General features: G+C 39.2%; 1 protein-coding gene across 2 annotated transcripts in view; it reads right to left on the bottom strand.

The window, feature by feature from the left end:
- mapk8ip1b (mitogen-activated protein kinase 8 interacting protein 1b) overlaps positions 1–22,585 on the bottom strand; it is a 55,136-nt gene that overhangs the window by 26,448 nt on the left and 6,103 nt on the right. The window contains exons 1-2 of one of the 2 annotated variants that reach the window (XM_075466685.1): positions 16,567–16,834; positions 7,344–7,455 (exon numbers count right to left, since the gene is read on the bottom strand). In XM_075466685.1, coding sequence (XP_075322800.1) covers positions 7,344–7,455; positions 16,567–16,805 — 351 coding nt within the window. In that variant the 5' untranslated portion in view covers positions 16,806–16,834. Of the gene's footprint in view, positions 1–7,343; positions 7,456–16,566; positions 16,835–22,585 lie in introns of those variants that run through there. The other variant, XM_075466693.1, reaches the window with a different exon arrangement.

Here is a 22,585-nt window from a genome sequence, read left to right as displayed (position 1 = left end):
GGACGCAGCAGGGGGTAAGAAAATGTTCATAAATAATATTGCTAATATGGGATGTCATACAGCTTCCTGTCAAAAGAGGCAAACTATCCCTTTAACTTTGCTTAAACTTACTATGACCGTGGCTGGAGGGTGAATGCAGAGAAGGAATTCACAAAATAAAAGGGCAATCTGGAAACTAAATACTGAACTGGGTGATTGGTAAATGGGTGCAGCTGAAGACTATGAACAGGTGACGTGAGTGAACTGATGACCTGGCATGGGAAGTGAGGGAAAAGCAAATGGCAAAAATGAACTAAACATGAACTTAAACGAAGACATGAAAACACAAAACCAAAAACACGGGGGAAAACCCCATGAACGTGACAGTGTATAGATGCTGTAGTTATATGTGTCTATGCAATCACTTAAATGTAATTACTCCTTCTCTCTGACCCCACCATAACATGTTCTCCCCAACCTTTCACACTCAACAAATGAATGCTCATTGAATCCATTCACCCTTACACACATATGTACTTGGAAGCACTCTCCTCTCCCTCCCTGCCCCTGAGTGGTTGTGATGATGATGCATGTTGTCATTTCATGTCTCTGAGGAACATCAAATCTCTTTATGTTTTGTCTGGACTAGAGCAACCCCACATTAACCCTTCATGACAACAGCCACTGATTCGATTTGTTTTAGGCTTCTGACCACAAAAACTAATTTTCACCACAACTGAGAAATGTGCAATTCTGTTATACTGAAATTGATGTGTGCCTTGTTTCCATTATATAAAAATATATAACGAGCTTCAACATCAAGTTCACGATTAAATGTATATATCATTGCACAACCTTTCGCTGCATTGCATTACATAAACTTGTTATGAAAATAGTAACAGAATAAAAACAAAACAAGAAAAAAAAAATTGGATGGAGAAGCCAGTAAACATTGGCCCAAGAGATCATAATGTAGGAGGGGTTTGAACCTTCCAGGGATGTCCAGGGTGTTTTTTTCTTCTGGTAGGGACGTTGACATGCCGGTGGAAGTCGGGTGAAAGGGTTCTAGGTGTGGGTTTGTGTATAGTTGATGTTAAGCTGATACGTCTGGCTGAAATGAGGGTCTTTTGAATTTAATCCAATGACTGAACTACCTTTTCTGGTGGTGATAATAAGGCAAAATAAAGAAAATATGGAGCACTTAGGTGCAACACTGTGGTCATATTCTTATGGAACGTGGCAACACTTAATAAAGTGTTTTAATGAACAATAATAACAAATGATAGGAATCATTTATCAAGTCGGTCACATAAGTAAGTGTTGAATAAGTAAGAGAAGCTCAGAACAGCCATTTCTAGATCTTGACTCGAGGATAGTGCTACCTCTAGAGTTAGCTATTTTGTGAGATATGAATTAAATTTACTCGCTTCTTTTATTAGAAATTCTAAATAAGTTATTTGAATCATAGGACAGTTAAAATTTTCCAGCACAAAGAAAGAAAAAGCAGTGAAGATTTTGGGTAGTGTGCCTTGAATATCAAGTTTTTTTTTCTTTTCAATAACCTGGTGGTTGAAATCAAGTTTTGCTTTTGACCACCTTAAGACAATTTTGGAAACATGTTTTGTGACTGAAAAAGTCCACAAGTAGTAGTAGTAGTAGTCCCAGTTGAACACTAATACACTCAATATCTTTGAAAAGAAGTCAGAAAGCCTAAAAGATGCAACTTACAGATTCCTCCACCTTCTTCTCTGTTGAGCTTTAGTTCTGCTTCAGCAGCTCCTTACAAAGGTGTTTGTCATGCACTCACAAGCTAGAAACCATAAAAGTTGTAGAAATACCGGTAGAAGTGACAAATGGATTGTTGTAACCTGCATCAGAAGAACTAGAAGGAGCCACAGGAACCGGATGCTTTTCACAGATTTTTTCATGGACTACTGTTAGGGCACACTGACAATTTCAGAAAAAGTGACAAAAGTTCTCTTTAAATGAAGGTACCACGTTCCACTTTGAAAATTGGAGGAAACTGAGGGGAGGGTGACAGTGATGCATCTGCATGAAAAGAGGAGATTTAAAACATTGTTTTTGCTGTGTTATTAATGTAAATATTTGACTGGAATAAAGTCTGACTCGGAGCTGTAACACCATTGAAATAAAATGTGCATCAGTTTGAATATGCACTCTGAGTCCTCCTTATAGGTCCTTTGTTCCCACAGCCATAAGGCTTTTTAACAGTGACTGCTGAGTTCTTCTCAAATTGATTGATTGATTTTTTTTTTATTTTTTTAGTCATTTATTATTATTATTAGTTAGAAGTAGTATTTTTATTAGAATTGGTATTATTATTGTTGTTGTTAACATACAATCATTGTAAATATTAATAATTTTTTTGAGCTACTTGACTAATTTGAATTTGAATATTTCTATTCTTAAAGACCACACATACCACCCCCCCCCCCCACCCCCCCACCACCCCACCCCCCCCCCCCCCCCCCCGGCTGAGGCAGGCACAATACCCGTCTGCACTGTGGGATCCTCTGTCTATGTATTTATTCATTATTGATGATACAAGATACATCCTGCGACTCCACCCTGATGACGAGGTCACCACTAGCTGCTTGTACATAAACTAGGGGCCAATTCCCGGTGCTCTGCATTTGAACTGACTTTTCATAAATTTTTAATCATGCATGGCTTCATTCAAAACAGTGAGCATTGTTAAAGAACAGACTCTAAGGCGGGGGATTATGGCTGGATTTTGACGGAGAGGAAAACTAAGAAGCCAACTAATGAAAGCCCAACCCCAGTTTCTTCCCTTGGCCCTAGCCATAATTCTTTTATTATTCATCTAGTGATCCAAATTACCTCTAACAATGGTTGAGGGGGCTAAATGACCACTTCCTAAAACGAATGGGGCCAAATTTCCCCTGAAACTTAAAGGGATAGGGCCAAAAAGTAGCACCAAGGGAAGGAACTGGGATTGGGCTTAAATCCTCACCTTGTTTTTATACACAGCCTAAATTTGCATGACAAAACTCAGATGACAGCTGCACTGGACAGTCTTCATGACTGAATTTTAAAACTTAGTTTCCTCCCATTACAAAGCAGATAATTGTCCTCTAAATGACAACTCTAAAGCGAAATGACCAAAAACAACACAAGCAAGCAACCTAAGATTGTTCCAGATATTTCTGAGATTGCTGCCAGGTGGTAGCAAAATGCTTTTTCCATTGTCTGTAAACCTTTATATCAGTACTTTGGGGGGGGGGGTTCTTTCGTTTTTTTTTGGGGGGGGGGGCTGGTCCCTTGCAGTATTCCATCACCATAAACTAGCTAAAGAACAATTGTTTTATTTATACCAAAATCACAAATCTTCACTTTTACACTAAATTCTGCTATATTTTAAAATAAATTGTTTTAGGTATGCAAAGTCTTAACAAACAAAAAAATTTTATGAGTGTTGTTGTAAGTGTTTGTGGCAGATTTTGATGCTTGATGACTGATATTGGGGGCTCCCATTTAAAGCACTGTGGCTCAATGTCAGCCATTTTCACAGTCATGATGGATGACAGAGTTCCATTCAGAGCCAACGTGTTCCTGGTCTTGGTTTTATTGAGCCCCACCATGGAAAAACCCTCTCTGCATCAGCATTTCAGTGCGGCAGAACTAATACCAGCTTGGCAATTGTAGATAGCCTTATTGGGAATCTGTTCATACCAGTCACCTTTGAAAAGAATTAACCACGGAAGCCTAATTACACTCCTACATATTTTTCATTTTTCATTAAGTTGCTCATGTCAAAGGGTGTGTGCTGAATATTTAGGTCTACTACTCCAATGAACACTTTAATCGGCAAGTATTGGTCTTTTACAAGGAGTAGGAAAACTATAGTAACTAACAAAAGATTAAAATAAATGAAGATATCACCTGCTGAAGATCCTGACGGTTCTCTTCCACCTCCAGCTCCTCTACAACTTCTGCACGCATTCAGAGCATAATAGGTTATGTCCGCTGTGCATTCATGGAACCTGTGCTTGCAGCTTAAAGCTATTTCAGACCTCACCCGGCAACAAGAAATTCTGTTTTCTGATGGCTAAGAAATTCTGTTTTGTGATTTTCCGATGGGTTGCTAAATCAAGACAGCTGTACCAGAGCTATAGTTCTGAGCTGTACGAGCGCACCTGCCATTGACTCGTTTATAGTATCGGCCATTATAATTTCTGTGCGACGAAGTTGATCATTTCTCAGCGTGAGAAATGGCATGTGTGGTGTGTGAGGGTGTGAACTTGTTGAAATGCGTGTGTCTCACGCTCATTGCGTGAGACTTGAGAGCCCTGTTATGAAGCTTATTTATTTACTTTTTTCATGCCTGCACCAAGAAACACATTCCACAGTGTCAGTTTGTTTTTCCAAGAAGTCACACTGAGATCAAGTATGTCTTTTACAAGAATGATCTGCAGTATGTGAGAGCCAGAGACTGTTGTAACAACCAAGTCAACAACAGGTGCTGGTAATCCTAAAACTGAATAAGGACAACTGGACTTGTTTTTGGATCTTGAAGACATTTCTTATCTGAAAAGCTTCCAAAAGTAGCTGTTCGTAGCAAAATTAACAATCTACCGCTAAATTGAAAAGAGCTAGCTAGAACAGAAAAGAGCAGCAAATCTAGTTAGCTTTGGCATACTAGCAAACAAAGTAGTGGACAGTTTATTTTTAAGTTGCCAGCCTTAGTATGATGGTTGCTAGCTGAATAATGCTAATACCCAGCTGAGGCAGTCTCTAATAAAGTGGGTCACCAGCTTTGAGAGGCTAATGAAGCGAATGCACAACCGAGATGACATCATCCAATGAGTAGCTGCATTAGACACATTGGTTACCACTCAGGTTGTATGATTTGTTGCCATCTTATTTGCCACCACAGGTAACTGGCTGCTCAGTGACCAGTGCCGGCTTATTATTGGTCGGATCAGTAGCTGCAGGAATATAAGCTCCTGCAACAAGTTTATGCCTCTGCCAAGAGGTCTATAGTCTTATATTTGGCTCTTTTACAGCGCTATACTTGAGTGGCATCAAAATGTCGTACCAAAATATGCTTTCTTTATTTAGACAATTTGACAATAATTGTTTGAGAACTGGTACCATGTTAGCATCATGTCTCTGTACCCAAGGCTTTCATTACCTGGTGTCTACTGTAACTACACTCACCCTCTGCCCATGGTTTACACCCAAAAAACAACAACACAAGAAAAATGCTTGAAAAGATAGTAACTGCAGTCAAAATACACCACCCCACACCTCTAACGGATCATAAAATGAAATAAAAAAAAAAAAAAAAACATTTCTTAGTTTTTTTTCAGGAAGATTTTGATTACTATACCTTTATAATACACACCGTTGGATAACAGAATCTCTAGAAACACCACAACAAACTAAAATAACTGATCACCCTACTCAGCTGTCACATCCAAATTGTGATGGGCAATGAAACAAAAAGGACAAAATTTACAAAAAACACACAAGAAAAGGACACACAAGATATGAAAGTTAAACAAACTATTAAAACCAACCAGCAGAGCTTGCTCTTTGCCTACAAACCACTAAAGGGTTTCAAAAACCCTTTAACTGAAAGATTCCTCTCACCACAAATACAAAAGGCAGATGGATAGAGACACTTAAAAAAAAGGTTTGTTGTTGTTGCTGGTGTCAGAGCTGTCTTATTTTTGCCATTCAAGGTCCCTTTTCAGATTCTGATCTTTGCAAGGTCCCTGTGAAGGGATGAGTCATCACTGTTTAAACACACCTCCAGCAGAAAATCCTCACATTTAGTAATCTGAACTATAATTAGCTTTTGAAAGACAAAAAGAGAACTCACTTCTGAGCTTCAAAAATATTCCCAGACCTCTGCTATATCTGTGATATACAACAATTAGGTCATTGCCTCACAAAATGATCAGAGAATACATTCACACATACAAGAGAAAGAGAAAAAAGCCACAGAAAAAAGACCCTCACCCCTTCTGTTGCCTAGGATACTGTAGCAAAGCTGACTGGAGTAGGAGGAGATGATGGTTTCTCTGGGAACAGAGCAGGAGAGATCTGACAGAATAATAAATGTACCTCTGCCTATTTTCTCCCACCATACCACTCCACATCTGTCCTTGATAATTGCCTTTGCCACTTACTTGAGTTCTAACAATGACCCAATCATTTCAACACTAACATTGCTAATAGGTGCATAAGGATAAAAAAAAAGGAATTCAACTAACAGTAAACTGCTAAGACTTAATTATTTCATTAGCTGTCACAGAGCACAGCAATAATATGCTCTCAGAAACAAGGTATGGAGCTATAATGGAATGTTTCTATGTCTGTCAGGCCTCTGTGTTTCTGTTTTTTTACCTCTGAAAAAAGGACAATAAAGAGAGGAAACTCCTACTCTCCTCACAAAAATGTACACAATGAGGATTTACCACTAAGACTGGAGATAATGTGCGCAACTTACATGGTATTGTAGTAATAGCACAAGAGGACAACATTAATTGTAAAATTCAAAAGCTGGAGCCCACTGCAACTGGATAAAACAACTGTTGTGTGCAAGCATATACGACCAGTTTGCCTTCTTGTACTTTTCCAATGGCCAGAGTATAGATGCTACACTTTGTAGCAACACAACCTGACCTAGTTTCCCAAATGAATGCAAATTGAACTACTAATTGACACTATTATCTTTAGATGTAGATGTCTTATAACTTTGTGTTTTTTGTTTTTTTTTACAAAATTATATTTTTTTTGGTGCTTGTTTGCATTTTTTTCGGTTTAAGGATCAACACTCTTTTGTTAGGTTTAGGAAAAGACATTAGCAGTGAATTTCTACAGTTGTGTGAATGCAGATGAAAAATCTTCAGCCTTTTCACAAAAGTGATAATGCAGTCACAATCAGATGGTGGGGGACTCGTTTACCTTGTCAGCCAAGACAATAGTGGAGAAGCTTGCTGCTTCATGCAGTGCAGGTATTCAAGTCTTAAACTTTACATAAGTACGCCACTAATACCTATACAAAAGGGCCACAGCACCTGCACAAAACTGAGGAGGGAGAACAGAGACTTTGTAAAAGATAACACAGAGCTTCTATATGGAGCACTTTGATAACAGAATACCCCAAAACTCAACTTTCCTCTTGTAGAGCTCTTAAAAAGAACTGTTGATTTATACGATTTTTTTCGTGGACTTAAAACAGTTGAATCTAAAACTAAAGCTATGGCTGAAGAGCTGTTCCGCTTAAAACACACACCATCATTAGTAACAAGGAAAGACTTTCTCATGTCATTCAGATATGAATAGAGCTGGTCTTTGTGGGGCCATCTTACCTTTATATCTGGGCCATTGCAGTTGAGACTCATTCCGCGTTCATCAGTGATCTCTGTAATCTCAGACAGGTCGTCATCCTCAAACTCATCCAGACTGATGTCATGAGTCAACCTGGTTAAAGGGGAGGATTAGGGTGAGGAGGGGAATGAGAGAGATGATGTGGAAAAAAAAAAAAACTGTTAATCCCTCGTCACTCCTCTGCGAGCCACATCATAACTCAACATCTCTTGTTTACAAAATGATTTGAGTCATTTTTTCTCACAAAGACAGAAAGATTTTTGCTCTTCACATCAGCAATAAAGCTTTCCTCTTCTTGCATTTTGTTCTAAAACATTTCAGCTTTCCTTCCAGAGTTAGTGACAACAAAAAGTCACCCGGTTTAGTATTACCAGCATGCATGAAGTAACACACCGACAGAAGAAAATACTGAATCATTGTAGAGTAGAAAGAGAAGGCAGGAAATTTCAATGAGACACAGATGCAGAAAAAAGGTGCAATAGCCCAAGAAAATGAACAACGTAGACTAAATCAGTTAGACTAATAATCTGGTACCATGAATAGCCACTTCACCGTAGAGCCAAGCAGGGCTGTGGTTGGCTCAGGAAAACATAAAAAAAATGTTTCTGTAAATAAACCAGCAGAAACACAACTTCAGACAGGAGTGCAAAGTTTTGTCCAAGCTGAACAGCCCAGTTGTTATAAAGCATCAATATCAACCAGAGCCCAGATAATCGACTATCAGTGGGATAAATGTGTTGATAAACATTTTATATTACTTTAGATATAACAGTGATTCCTCTCCAATTGCTTTTTCCATCCTAATTTTTTTAAGGATATTAATAAAAAAGGGAATATGAAAAAGCACTTTTATATTTGCAAGAGGATATTAAGGTCTCATTGCTCTTGCATTTACAACCTTTAACAGCCTTGTGTTGTCAGGCAGGGAAATCAACTTGCCCGCTGTCTGCAGTGGGATTCAATTAACTTTCAGCAAACAATGCTTCAATTTTCCTCATCTACAATTACGCCTGCTTGTTATCTCTTCACCCTGCAGGGTTCTGGGCATCGTATTCTTTTCTGGCTACAACAACATTGCAACTTCCTCATCACACAAATGTACGCACAGCTGCGACAGTCTTTAGCCATCACGTGTCAGGGGATGTGTATGGGAGCTAAATAGCCTGAATAAAAGCATCTGTTTCCCTCCATAATGAGGGTAAACGAAAGAAAGTTGAGGATGGCAAAGAGGAAGGAGGAAAGTGAAAGACAGAAAAGAAAAAAAAAGAGAAATTAGCCTGTATATTTGAGGGATTTAGGAGAATGAACATGTTCATCTGATTGAAAAAATCTCACCATGGGACTTTTTGGATTTGGTCATTTTCCATCTGGGGTTGATTTTCTACAATAGAGCCAAAACTAAACCAGCAACCAAATGCTCTGTAGCATCCAACATGCATGAAAAGTGGAAGGATTTGATTTAATTTACTCTTACAACTGTAATTAAATGGCTTTGCACAGACTGATGACATATTTTTTTCTGATCAAAAAATCCCATGAAAAGACCAAACAAATGTTGGGATGTAATACATGTGTTTGCAGCTTGATTCTCTTTTCCACAGAAGAAGAAATGACTATAGCCAGTTAGAGCTAAAGCACTGACTGCCTCATCTTTTTTAAAGCAACAGTATTAAAGCTATAATGTGTAATATTTCACGGACAATGAATGTCTCCATGTCGCTCCGCCATTTTAAAACTACGGGATTTGTAGAAGGACATGTCATCATTGGGGTGTAACACTCTTATGTACATTCGTATGCTGAATATAAAGAATATAAGAACACTGCACTTTTGTGATGGAGGTAATTAATAACGATTGAGGTATTACTTGTGAATGATAAGACTCAAATTTGTTAATAGACAACGTGAAATATTACACATTATGGCTTTAAGCGAGAGACCTCATTTATCAACCATCAGGATGGTACGCTTTTGCAGTGGTTGGTATGAAAACAAACCGAAAACGTTCCCTACAGCTTACTTTGGGTTCTGCTGCAAGGTAGTGAGTTCCAGACAAATGACCTAATCAGGCTTGAATGGTTTTTCTAAAGAAAAATAAATAAAGTACAACTGAGCCAGGGTGTTTGATACAGTATATCTGAGCAAATTTACGGTATAAGTTTTTTTTAAAAAACTTTAAAAAATGATAATCTATTACCCGTCTTAGTAAAGAAATAATGTATCAGGTGTAGCAACGTTCGGAGGAACTGGGAAACAGGATAACTCATTGCTCGTTTTGGACCCTTTTATAGGATTTGTGGACAGGAAATAAAAAAAAGTCAAAGATTATCATGACAAATTTTTTAAAATGCTTATATCAATCTCTCTTTCAGGTTTAGAATAAGGTGCAGTTTTCTCTTTAGTGACAGATGCCACTGCTAAGCAAGATACACCATTTGATCATTTGTTCTACTAGCAGTAGAAGAAGTGATGCACAGGGAGCACAAAGTCATTACAGAAGTTGTTTTACCAGCTAACTGCAGATTTTCTCTCCATCTAATTTGTCTAAAGGCTTCAGCAATTTACCACCATGCTGTCTGTGCCATTTTGGAATTCCTACGCTCCTGCATTGATTGGTTACAGAAGTGACTGGATGGAGCAGTGAAGTGCTGTGCTTTCAACAATGGATCTTTGTGTGACATGAAAACACCTGCGTCACATCCGGGCCTGTTCTGGTTCAGGCGATAGCATTACTTGGTTAGAGTTGCCTTGATACACATAAGCACAACAAGTTCTGAAGAAACACTGTTGATTATTGTTGTTTATGGCTGGCTTTCTAACATAATATAAAAAAAAAAGAAAAGAAAAATTAAATCTTTTTACTATATCATCACTACAGTATATCATCATGTACGTCATTTTTAACCATGTAGTTGCTGTCTTCACCACTAGAGGTTGCATACTCTTTGGATGTAGTTATTGCCTGTGTATATCCTGTAAGGAGGGTGCTTTCTAATACAAATAACTACAAGCATGGTTGTTGTTGGCTTACATAATTGCCTTACATCTTTGAAAGTGTTTTTCTCTTTTTCATAACTACTACATTGCAAATACATTTAGAAACACACCAAGCCATCTGCTGACAGACTGATTAACATTTTACCCACATTATACCTGCCTATTCTGGCCCTGGTTTTTTTTCTCCACAAACTAATACAAATGAGGTTAAAGGCTGAGTTATACTTCTTTTAACTGCCCTTGCGCTTGCGTCTTGCGCTTGTGTTAATGGCTCGAGACGTTTATGCTTCATTTTGCTTTGCCGGCGGTTGCGTGTGCAGGACAGTAGGTGGAGCAGCACGTTTTTTCAATGACAAGCCTACTACGATGAAAGGAAATTCACCGCCAGGACCTCTTCGGCAAGTCTCTCTTCGAGTGGATTCATCATAGACATAATATATTATATATATGCGGTCTTTTATTAGGGGATGAAACCGAAAGGTGAACACGCTGCCGGATGTGATGTAGATAGTGGCTTGTGCTCGCGTCCAGAGTGGCTACTCTATAGCTCTGCTCGCGTCTTGCGTCTTGCGTCTTGCGTGAAGTTTAGAAAATTGAGGTGACACACGCAAGCACGCAAGGGGGGGCTTGCAACCGCGCAAGGGCTTGCGTTGCGTCTTGCGTCACCGACCATAAACCAAGTTGATGACTTAAAACAAGTAACGAAATATTTTTTAATTCGTGCTACTGCATTCTCTCTCAACATTCAAAAGACTAAATGTATAATCAAAATAGATAATTTTCCCATTACATAACACATGCTTTAACTATCTGAACTGATATCATTGAACGTTTACAGAAAGAGGAATCTAAAATTTCCAATTCTTCTAATCTAATTCAATACAGCCTGATCTTTCATTATTCGTGCCAATATGTCTTAAGATCTTGATGTTTTTACCCACCAGACAAGCCTGCCCTTGAGAAATGACATGTGGATCACAGCATCATTTGAACTTATTTTTGGCTTGATGACAGATTGCAGTCGACAGGCTTTGGTTTCGGGACACTCTTCTGATTTTGTCATACAAAACTAAATGCTTAATGATCCATTACGACAATGTAAAAGGAATATACCCTTGTTATCAATATCACTTAATCTGCGAAAACAAGGGAAAGGATAGAGGGGAGAAACATCCTCAGTCTTAATGGAAGAATGCCAATCAGACACAGAGTGACATATTTTTTTGACCCCTTAATTCTAGATTGTAACTCATAACTGGGTCTTCACAAGGACAAAAGTAAGAGGGGAAGCTACAGTGATGAACCAGAGGCCAAATACATCTATGTCGTGACTGTAAATCATTCCCTAAGACAAGTGCAAATGGAGGCAGCGGACGGTGAAAGGATGGAGAGTGTAATGGGGACAAAATCCATTGGTGGGTGAAGAAAATTAAGCACAGAAGATAAACCACCTGGACGGGACAGTGTGACCCCTTTGTTGCAGTGAATTGTGGGTAAGGTGGATGCAGGCACCAAAAAAAAGAAACAGAGTGTATAATACAGAGGAACTTACACTGTCACGTATAAAGGCTCAGACATCACGTGAATGGTGGTGAGCACATTAAAACAGGCTGCACATTCACATGACTGTTTCAGCGCGAAACGTCTCGTGAACTAATGTGATTACCCAGTGTTCCTGGGTGCAAAATAACAGAATCATCTGCCAGTCTGACACAATAAAATCTATAAAACGATATCCATAGATTGTTGATCAATACAAAACGTAATTCTGGTCAAACCTATGATATGCCTTCTTTTTACAAACATGGAAAGCAAATGCCAAATGCATTTGGCATAAATGCTGGCTCCTCTTTGGACTGCTGGTCTATGGGGGTAGCCAACAGAATACCAGATATTTTGCCAACAGCACCTTCTCCTCGTAGGTGCAACTTTACTTCAGAGCAGATAATAGAAGTGACATCTTCATTGATTGGATTGAATTAATTTAACTGGATTCTAATAAATTAGATAAAACACAGAAAATGTGTTTAGAACTGAACTCTCTCTGTTAAGTACCCTGGGACTGCTTATATTGGGAGTTGGCACTGCATTGTTAAAACTGAATTAAACTGAAATATAATGAGCAGAGCAATCCAAGAGCAAAAGTTTCTGTCAGTATGGGTGGGTGTCGAGGTGTGGAGAATTGGACACGGATGCAGATACTTCCAAACAAAACTTGATTTATTTTTAAGGAGAACAAAAAGCGCAGCTGAGCCGGAATACAAAAAAAACTAAAATATAAAAAAAACAACTTGTCAAAACAAAAACCGGAAACTAAATACTGAGGAAGTGAATGGTGAATGAGTGCAGCTGAGGGGAAAAACACAGGTGGCGTCAAACAAGGCCTTTTTGATTGTGGTATTGAAGGAGAGCAGATTCAAAGCTTCACATTTTTCCATGGGTTAGCACAGCAAGTATTTTGTGTCAATAGGTAACTTTACATCTGAGCAGACAAGAATCACATGGGGAGTTCCCCAAGATTCCATCCTGGGACCTCTTCTGTTTAACATCTACATGCTCCCACTGGCACAGATTATAAAAAACAACAAAATAAGCTACCATTGCTATGCAGATGACACACAGATATACATTACAATGTCACCAGGAGACCGAAGGCCTGTACAGGCTCTTGGTAAATGCATTGAGGAGATTAATGACTGGATGTGCCACAACTTTCTCCAGCTAAACAAAAACAAAACTGAGGTATTTGTCTTTGAAGCCAAAGAGAAACGATTACAGGTTACCACAGAGCGTCAATCTATACACCTAAAAACTACCAACCAGGCCAGAAATCTGGATGTAGTGATGGACTCAGACCTAAATTTCGAAAAACACATCAAAGCAATAACGAAGTCAACCTACTATCACCTTAAGAATATATCAAAGTTAAAAGATCTGAAGTCCCATGAGGACCTGGAAAAAACTAGTCCATGCATTCATCTTTAGTAGGCTTAATTATTGTAACAGCATCTTTACAGGTCTACCTAAAAAGTCAGTTAGACAACTGCAGCTCATTCAGAACTCTGCTGCTCGAGTCCTCACTAAGACCAAAAAAGTGGACCACAGAGGATAGACTTTACAGTTCTGATGCTGGTCTATAAAGCTCTGAATGGTCTAGGACCAAAATATATCAGTGACCTCCTGACCCAGTATGAACCTTCCAGACCCCTCAGGTCATCTGGATCCGGTCTTCTATCAGTTCCCAGAGTCAGAACCAGACATGGAGAAGCTGCATTCAGCTTCTATGCTCCACAAGTCTGGACCAAATTCCCAGAAAGCCTCAGATCAGCTGAAACGCTCAGTGTATTTAAGTCCAGGTTGAAGACACACCTATTTTCAGCTGCATTTGAATAAAGTTGTTTTTTGCTGAAAAATGTTGTGAGTATTTTCATATCCATCACCTATTAGTCCTGTTAAACTGTAATACTTTGCTTTTGCTCTGCTCACATCACAGCTCATCACATACAAATAAAAACACTAAGCATACACTTTTGAAAGAAGTAGCAGGTGGCATGTTTTATCTGTCGTTTTTTTCCTCATTTTTTGTTTTTCGTATGAGCAGCTTTGACAACCCCTGCTGATCGCTGTTTTGGCTGTTGTTTGGCTTTGACATTTAAATATATAAAGCTAATATCAGTAGACAGTCATCAGCAAGCAGCTGAGCAAATATTGCAGGTTAGAGACCTCAAGAAACAAAAAAAAAACAGGATTTTCCAACCAGGTGCAACTAAACTCCAGCAGAAGAAGGGGTGTAAATAAATAACATTCACAGAGTGCCAGGCTAATCTCAAATGGTGGAAAACAACAGGGAAATGCTAATGGAAATATGACATTCAAAATACACAGCAAAAAGGAGATTTGAGGTAAAACTATCTTGATTTTCCCTGAAGAACACTGGATGGTTCTATCAATATTCTAGGAATAGAGTTCCTCATTAGTTTCCTTTGTTTTCCTGTACTACATATAGCCATCAACTCACTAACACACTCAGAACACTCGCAGTGATCGATGAAAGCTGACACAGCAGACTGACTGGGCTTCCTAGTTCAGCGATCCCCGTGACACATTTTCAGTGTCATCATCACTGAAAATGAGACACGCTGGTGTTTTTTAGCTAATTGTTTCACAACTGAAAAATGTGGAATTTACCTTTTTCCCCCAACAAACAAGTAAAAACACATACAATATTTTAATAAGATCATATCAATTTCAGTTATCAGAACTGTAGCTCACAATCATGTATTTAAAAGCCCACATGTAAAAAAAACTACAGGAGATTTCCATTTAGCTAAAGATGGACATTGTGTGGTACATTCCAACCCTCCCCCAAAAGTCAATCCCAGCTGAACAAGGAAGCATGTCCAACCAATAGAGTAGCTGTACTGCAGATACTGCATGATATTGTGCACAAGATTGCCAAGAAAAGTAAGCATATAATACGGACCACTTGGTGTTCACATTGTTCACTCGGGTCATGCCACAATGCTCTGAAGCAGGTTGCGAATTAGGTTGCTGTCCTGCAACCCTGAGTGTGTGTAGTGAAACAATGCTGACGTTGCCCTGAAACAAAGTCACAAAAACTTTTTTAAGCAGTTTGTATCATGCTGATACATGTAGTTCTTATGCCCCAGTATCCACTGAAACTGCAGGCACCTTTCATTCCCCCATTTATGTAGATAATCACCTGGTCTTCTTCACCTGAAATAGCTGGAATAGCTGACAGGTTGGAAGACTTGCCTCTGTAAGGACTAAGGTAAGAATAATTGCTTAAAGCTCAATCTAATTCAGTCATGTTTTAGAGATGTTTAAAGAGGGATACATTTGAATGTACTGGCCATTACTTTCAAAATGTCGCAGCAACACATTCTGTCTGGTTTATGTTGTGAAAGACTTCAGATGAAAACATCTCAGCAGGATTGATGTTTTACTTGTATCGCTGAGGATTTGGGATAAGCTGGTGCATTATTCTGACAGCGGGAGATGATAGGGCAGCCTGCTGACATTTTCTGTGTCTTCCTGGCCTGCCTTTCTGCTTGTATTGGTGAAGGACAGCACGACCTCACACTCGAACCACGATGGGCCCGAACAGCTCATTAGTATCTCTCTGCATCCCGCTTTGACCGCCATGATATCAGCAGAACTGTATTCACCTAAAGCTTGTGAAAAAATTGTGAACTTTTTGTTCACGAATACCTCACAAGGTCAAATGTAGGGTCTACCCGGTAAATAAGGGTCCCTATTTTCACTTAAACTGAGTTGTCATGACAAGTTGTTATCGGACTTCCTGTTAAAAATAGAAAGTTTTGCAGTAGGTGGAAACATGTCATGCAGACAATACTTTTGGTAACAATTTTGATTGGAAAAAAATCATGCAGAAAATACCGATAAAAGACAAAACTGAGCCCGACTGTTATTTAACACATTACCTGGTGAATTCTAGCCACACTACCCTAGATTTTCTTGCACATTTCCAGTCATGTTACAATGGTAATCAGACAAGAGTCTGTGATGTTGTATTACAATCACAATCAATGCATCTCAGCCAGCATTTACTTGTCATGGCAGATGCAAATGCATTCCCTTATTATCCCAAACCCCATCTCTTCCCAGTAGTTCACACATTTATGGTCCTGTTTGGAGATTACAAGACTGCACGTTGTCATTCATTCATCAGCTTCGCCCTCCTGCAAGGACAGGGTGAAGACGAGCATCAGGATCAGGACTGTCCTGTCAGATTCAACACATCCAAGTAAAATAAGCCCCTCTCAATCAGCCACTGCCAGAGCACACACTCTCATCCACATACTGCTTCTCCTGGAAAAAAAAACCACTGCTAAAATAATATACAAACACTAACAAAGGATGTTATGTGTGTTCGCTTCTGTGGCTTCTCTGCTGCCATTTCTGGTCAATATAAACCTCTGCTGCATGCTCTATCTCCCTTTAAGCATAAACATACACACAGCCATATGCATCCCGTCTCCTTCAAGGGCATGCCTGCCAAAGCTTTACGATGCATGGAGATGGCATAGAACAAGAGAAGGGAATGTTAGCAGTTGCACACACACAAGGTCGCACACAGCCCTGCTGCCGCTCAGTAGGAGGGTAAGAATAAAAAAAAAAGAGAGAAGAAAAAACACAGAGAGAAGAACGAGAGAGATGCCCTACCATTTCTCCCACTGGTCCTCCATCCAGCCCTCTTCTCCTTCCCCTCCCGAGTCCATGCTGTCAGTGAGGAGGGCATCCACAGCCAAGAGGAGAGAAAGATGGGAAGGCGCAAAAAGGGTTAGAAAGTGAAGGAGGGTGGGAGAGAAGGAGGAGCGAGCAGGAAGAGAGCTGGAGGAGGGGTGCAGCTCGTCCAGGTCGATGAGAGGCGTCCGATTCAGAGCCCTGCTGCTGCCGCTCATCAGAGGGGAGAGAGATGGATGGGGTGACTGTTTGAAGCTGTGGAGCTGAAGCTGCCAGAGAGGAGTACTGTTATATAATCTACTCTGTGCTGTGTGCATGAGATTTACTACACCACAGCAGAAACTGCTGGTGTTAGCAGATCGTCCACAGACACGGGAAGCCCAAACAGGAAAAACATCAGCACAACAGGACACTCCTCTCTCACTTCCTCTCTGCTACACAGAGTAATGCTAAATTATTCATGAGGCTCTTGATCATGTTCAGCCTTCTTATTTTCCTTGTTCACTCTCCGTGTCTCCATTCATTTAGCTAACAGAATATTCTGGCTTGCCGTCGTGTATCAGTCCTGCATTCACCAAGAGGTCTGGCCAAATCAAAGCATGTAAAAAGCCTTACACTTTATCCAGATTACATAGATAACTTTATCCATCTAAACGGTTGGTTATAATCCATCATGGTTCAGTTACAGTTTGAAAGATCCCATACATCACCAACATATTTGGATCCTTTATATTGATACTTGCATTTTAGCTCAATGTATCCTCCTTGCAATGCCACTACAACTTGACCACAGTGCCTAATTATTCAAGAAGGCACACACCTGTCCATATAAAGTCTTACAGTTGATTTAACTCAAAGTGAAGAGAGCTGTCAGATCCAAAGACTTATGACACAGGATAGTGATGTGGCACTGATATGGGGAAGAATACAAGGACATCCCTGCAGGATCTGAAGAGCTCAAAATCACAGCAGCCATCCTCCTAAAATGGAGGAACTTCATAAGTATGGCCAAGATGCCCAGATTGGTCAAACTGAGTAATCAGGAGCCACGACTTAGTTTTTAACAGGAGATGAGAAAACCACCTTTTAAAAGGTAAAAGACAAACTGGGAGTTTGTCAAAAGGAAGTGAAGCAAAAGCATCTGATATAACTAACAGTTCCCAACATTATGAGTGGAGAAGACTAGGCAGTGAGCATCACTTCATTAATAGCATCCCCAGAGATTAAAACATTGTGATGCAGAAAAATATAAATAAATCCTGAGTGAAAACCTTTAATAGTACCCACTTCATGTTGGTACAACAACCCAAAGCATTGAGCTGAAGATTCTTCCTGTGTTTCTTTGGAAATAAGTTGAACTCAAATAGGGTTTTGTTTACAACCTGCCTGATCATTTGACTGCTCATACTAGAGGTCTGTTTCTAACCACTAGGCCCTTATTTATTAATCTTGCATTGATGATGTTTGAATCTCTGTCTTGCAAATTAAATTTGGAATGTGCTTCAGGACAAAAACAATCTGTGTTTATCCAACACAACACACCAGTTATATGCACATTAGAAAAGTCTGCAGTTGATAAATCATGCACAATTTAAACCGCCATTATCGTGCCCGTCTTGGTCATTTTCATTCAAAAACACCCTCAATTAACCAAACCATTTCTTTAAAAACAGAGAAAAACTTCTTGTTCATGGCAAAGAGAGCAAAGAATAGAACATTTACTGAAACAGAGATCCAGTTCCTTGTAACTATTATTTATGCAGCACATTTATTATGTAATAGTAGGTCATCAAGATACTGTGCAAACAAATGGATCAACAAAAGAAAAAATTAGAGAAAGTGACAAGGGCGGTTAATGCCGTGTGGATCAGAAGAGAGATCTCTATCAGCAAGCAAGGTTGATCAATGAGGGGCCAGGACCACACCAGATGCTTTCGCTGGCGTCCAATAGAGCGGCCAGAGTTGATGGCACCCACTCACAAACGATGCCTGTGATTCCACAGTTTCAGAAGCATCCCAGAACCTGTTCAACCCTCCTCTAAAAAAAACATGTGTATCTTCATACTGAGCAGATGAGCTCGGCAAGAAGTCAGACGCAGGAGCATCATAGAAAATCAAATCAGGTCAATCTTTTTTTTTTATATAATAAAAAGGACAATACCAGAGAGAACAATGCATGGAAATTAAATACAGGAGTTTTCGGATTAGAAGGTCAATGACTTGGTAATTAAATACCAAAGAAATAAAGAAATTTGTCCCACTGAATGAGGCTTGAACCGTTCTGAAATGCTCCATGCGTGACAAAAAGCAACGTAACGAATGGACCAAAAGTCACAGTCGGTGCATCAAGTGGTTAAGCCCAATACTGCTCTGTGATCCCAAATGTCAGACAGTTCCTGCCAAATGATGACAAAACCCTAAAACTAAAAAATGTTCACTTACCAAAATATGTTCGAGTCTGTGCTTTTTAAAGCTGGGTGGTAAAGTCTCAACTTGAACGTGTGTGGAATTGTGCACATGTCTATACAGGGGCAGCTCATTAACCCCAATGATCATGAATCCTTCTGTTAGTACGTCAGAGGTCTAAGCTGTGACATGTGACTTTTAGGACCAAACCAAAGACGGGTTTATCTGAGGACCTCCTGATCAACAACAAAAGGACTTCAAGCAGTAAAGAGAGTCATTGTGTGAAGGCCAAAGCAGACCTAAAAAGAATAGATTTATTTTACCTTTGCGTCTTTTATTGTTTGTTTCCAGTTATGATCTAAAATGACTTTTTAATATGCTAACATATCAGCTTTCTGTCAGCTTAGTGTTTATTCAACCCCCAAGATGTTCGAAATGACAACGAAGGCACATCACTCACCCACGTGGCCATAGATGCACTCATTACAGCTTAACACACATTAGCAAAAATATGGGATTAAAGTTGGACTGTTGGACTTTACACAGATCAAAGACACTTCAGCCTTTTTTTGTTCCACACTGAGTCACCAGCTTGAAGCCATATGGTCACAATGACCTTGGGAAGGAAAAAAATGACCTGCAGGATGACAAAAAAGAAGAAAAAATGCTACAAAACTAAAGATGCTTGATTTATTTCTACTAATGAGTAAGCACTTGTCTTATCAGCAAAGGTAAACTCCCCCTATAACTGATTTGAAGGTCATTTCAATAGGGTGATAGAAACAATAGTTGGCTCCAACCAAACACAACCAAATTAAACACCGCACGTTTTCCTGCAAACTCAAAACTTCCTCTGTCTTTCTCTGTTTAAATTCAATACACCTTGCATTGAACTTCCAAATTAAAAGCCATGTACAGTAGTAACTAACTTCCAAATTTCCCTGTGGGCTTTTACTATGAAATATCTGCAGAAAGCAGCACAACACTGGAAAAACAAAATAAAAAAACAACCTGCTTCCTGTCGTTTTGTAGAATGCTCACAGGACGGATTAAGTTGAGAGCAACGTTTCCATGTCCAATATGATGAAACGAATCACAATATCCTCATCATCATCTGTTTAAAGATGTAAAAAGCACGGTTGCTCCATTATTGGGTATTACAACCCACTGTAAAACTTAAAACTTGATTTTTTTTTGCTTAAGCTGAGGGACGAATAAGGGGGGCATGCGTAGGTTTTGCAGAGGGGTGGTGCCATCGACTCGAACGTGTCTTGTCAGCAGAACTGAGAGACAGCAGTAAATAATCAGCAGAGGGGAACTGCAACCGGAGCAATTACTGTCCACTATGTCAGCTTCTCCTGGGGTAAAATTCAAATTAGCTCCCTTTAAGTTCCCACTCTCTTTAGATAAAAGAGAACTGGAAGCTTCTAGCTTATACAGCTAAATAAGAAAAGCTAACAAAAAAAAAAAAAAAAGAAAACATCAAACTCAATAAAGACAGATTTAGAAAAATGACTCTTCAAAATCTGCTTATCCTTCCTCATATAGCTGTCATCTCTCTCTCCCTCATATATCTGCCTCGTATACATCTCCACACCCTGAGAGCGCATCTGTCTGAGCTGATCTCGTCACCAGTCACAGAAGCTGCAAGTTACAAGATGAAAAGGAAGGAATAAGGTGTGAATAAGGGAGAAATGGTGACTCAGGGAGGAATGAGAGATAAATGCATGTCAAATGCACAGTGTAAACAAACAAATGTCTACGGATGGCAGATACTTTCTATCTATTTCGGTTCTTTCGATACTCTAAGTTGCACAAACTACAGAATGGCCTGTGTTTATCAGGCTATTCACATCAATCCTCTGCAGCTCTCCAAAGGAAATCGAGTCTGACCGAGTGTTTAAGAAGAGAAGGATTTCAATATCTATTTAAAAAAAAATATTATCTCAGCTCCTCACATACACTCTGACACCATGGGGATCATGCTTTAGTTCACCTCAATGTTGCCAATTGAATGCAAATTAGGTGACTTTCGGACCCTTTTTGCAACATAGTTGCAAGGTAAATCTGTCAACTTTTTGGACAAGCAGTCAGCAGTTAAGACAACATCTTGTTTCTACTCTCTTAAGTCAGTTGCAGACGTGACTGAGCAGTAGCACGAGTGATGAGCGGTTTCCACATGCAGATATACGCTATGTAAGACATAGCTTGTTCCCTCTAACTATTTCACCGAGGGAGTCATTGGCAATATAGCCTAAATGACAGCAAACTATAGTGTAAATTACAAGGGAACTTTTTATTTTTTTTTCAGAAACTGAAAAAGATTTGTTGGTCTCATGTGATTTCCACCAGTGTGTATTTACTATAATCAGACTTCAATACAAAATCCAATGAAGGACAGTCAAATTGACTGAAATAATCATCTCAGCTCCATTTTCTGCAAATAAATTGTTACATTTCAGCTCAGACAGACAGCCAAATAACAAAAGATATCACAGAATCTAATAAGAAAAATGTTGGCTCTTGATACTTGAACAAAATGAACTTAAATGTATATGTATAAGTGTAAGAAAAGACAACTGACAACAAGAGCTCTTATAAATGAGTTTTTCAGAGTCCTTGCTTAGAGTAAAGGCTACTGCCATTTTAAACACAATAAATACTTATGTGGTATTTAGTTCGTCTCCAAAGTCAAAGTCAAAAGTCAAAGTTAAATTTATTTGTATAGCACATTTCATGTACAAAACAATTCAAAGTGCTTTACATAAAATAAAAACATTGCAGCGGGGAGTGGAAGAAGGATTAAAAATACATAAAAGAATATAAAGAGAAACAAATAAAATAATTAAAATGAATTAAAGACAAGCAACAGTAAAAGATACTGTGCACCTGACGTGGCATCGCTATTGCGGATTATGTACAAATTCACACCTGTCGTGGGAACAAGCAACAGTGTAGATAAATCAACATAATTAAAATGAATTAAAAACAAGCAAAAGGGACAAGCAAAGGGCCCTCTTATTTCATGTTGCTGCTGTCATCATGATGGTAAGTTCCCTATTTTAATGCACTGCAATCCTAAACATTCATGTTTGTTGCTCCATACATGCTGCAAAGTTAAACACATACACAGATATTCATTTCCAGGTACGCTCTCTAGTGTCACAGATGATTAGTGCAGGCACAGTGTGAGAGAATTTAAAGGAACAGTTAACATAAATATACCAATCAGGCATACAATTAAAACCACTGAGAGAAAATGAGTAACACGGCTCTTCATGCTTCTGCTTGGAAAACCTGCATCCTGTTATCCATACGAATGTTACTTTGAAACCTGTGGCCTTCCTAATTTGCTGACCAAATGTTTAATCTGTGTGAGGACATGTTGCTCTGACTGAAGATTTTAAACTTGACTTGATCAGAATGCTGAAGTTTATGTTTGCAGCCAACAGCTGCCATTCATTTTGGTTACCCAGCTGTAACTCACTGAATGGTTATTATGCTGAATGGATGCTGTGCAATGGCATTCAATACAGTGGGTATTTTGAGCTTTACAGCACCTGTACTTAAAGTCACCATCCTCTGGAAAGTA

This window comes from Odontesthes bonariensis, chromosome 1 (genome assembly GCF_027942865.1).
Source record: "Odontesthes bonariensis isolate fOdoBon6 chromosome 1, fOdoBon6.hap1, whole genome shotgun sequence".
In the NCBI taxonomy this organism is placed as follows: Eukaryota; Metazoa; Chordata; class Actinopteri; order Atheriniformes; family Atherinopsidae; genus Odontesthes; species Odontesthes bonariensis.
The sequence above is the reverse complement of the archived record's forward strand: the minus strand, read 5'-3'. Positions and strand labels throughout refer to the sequence as shown.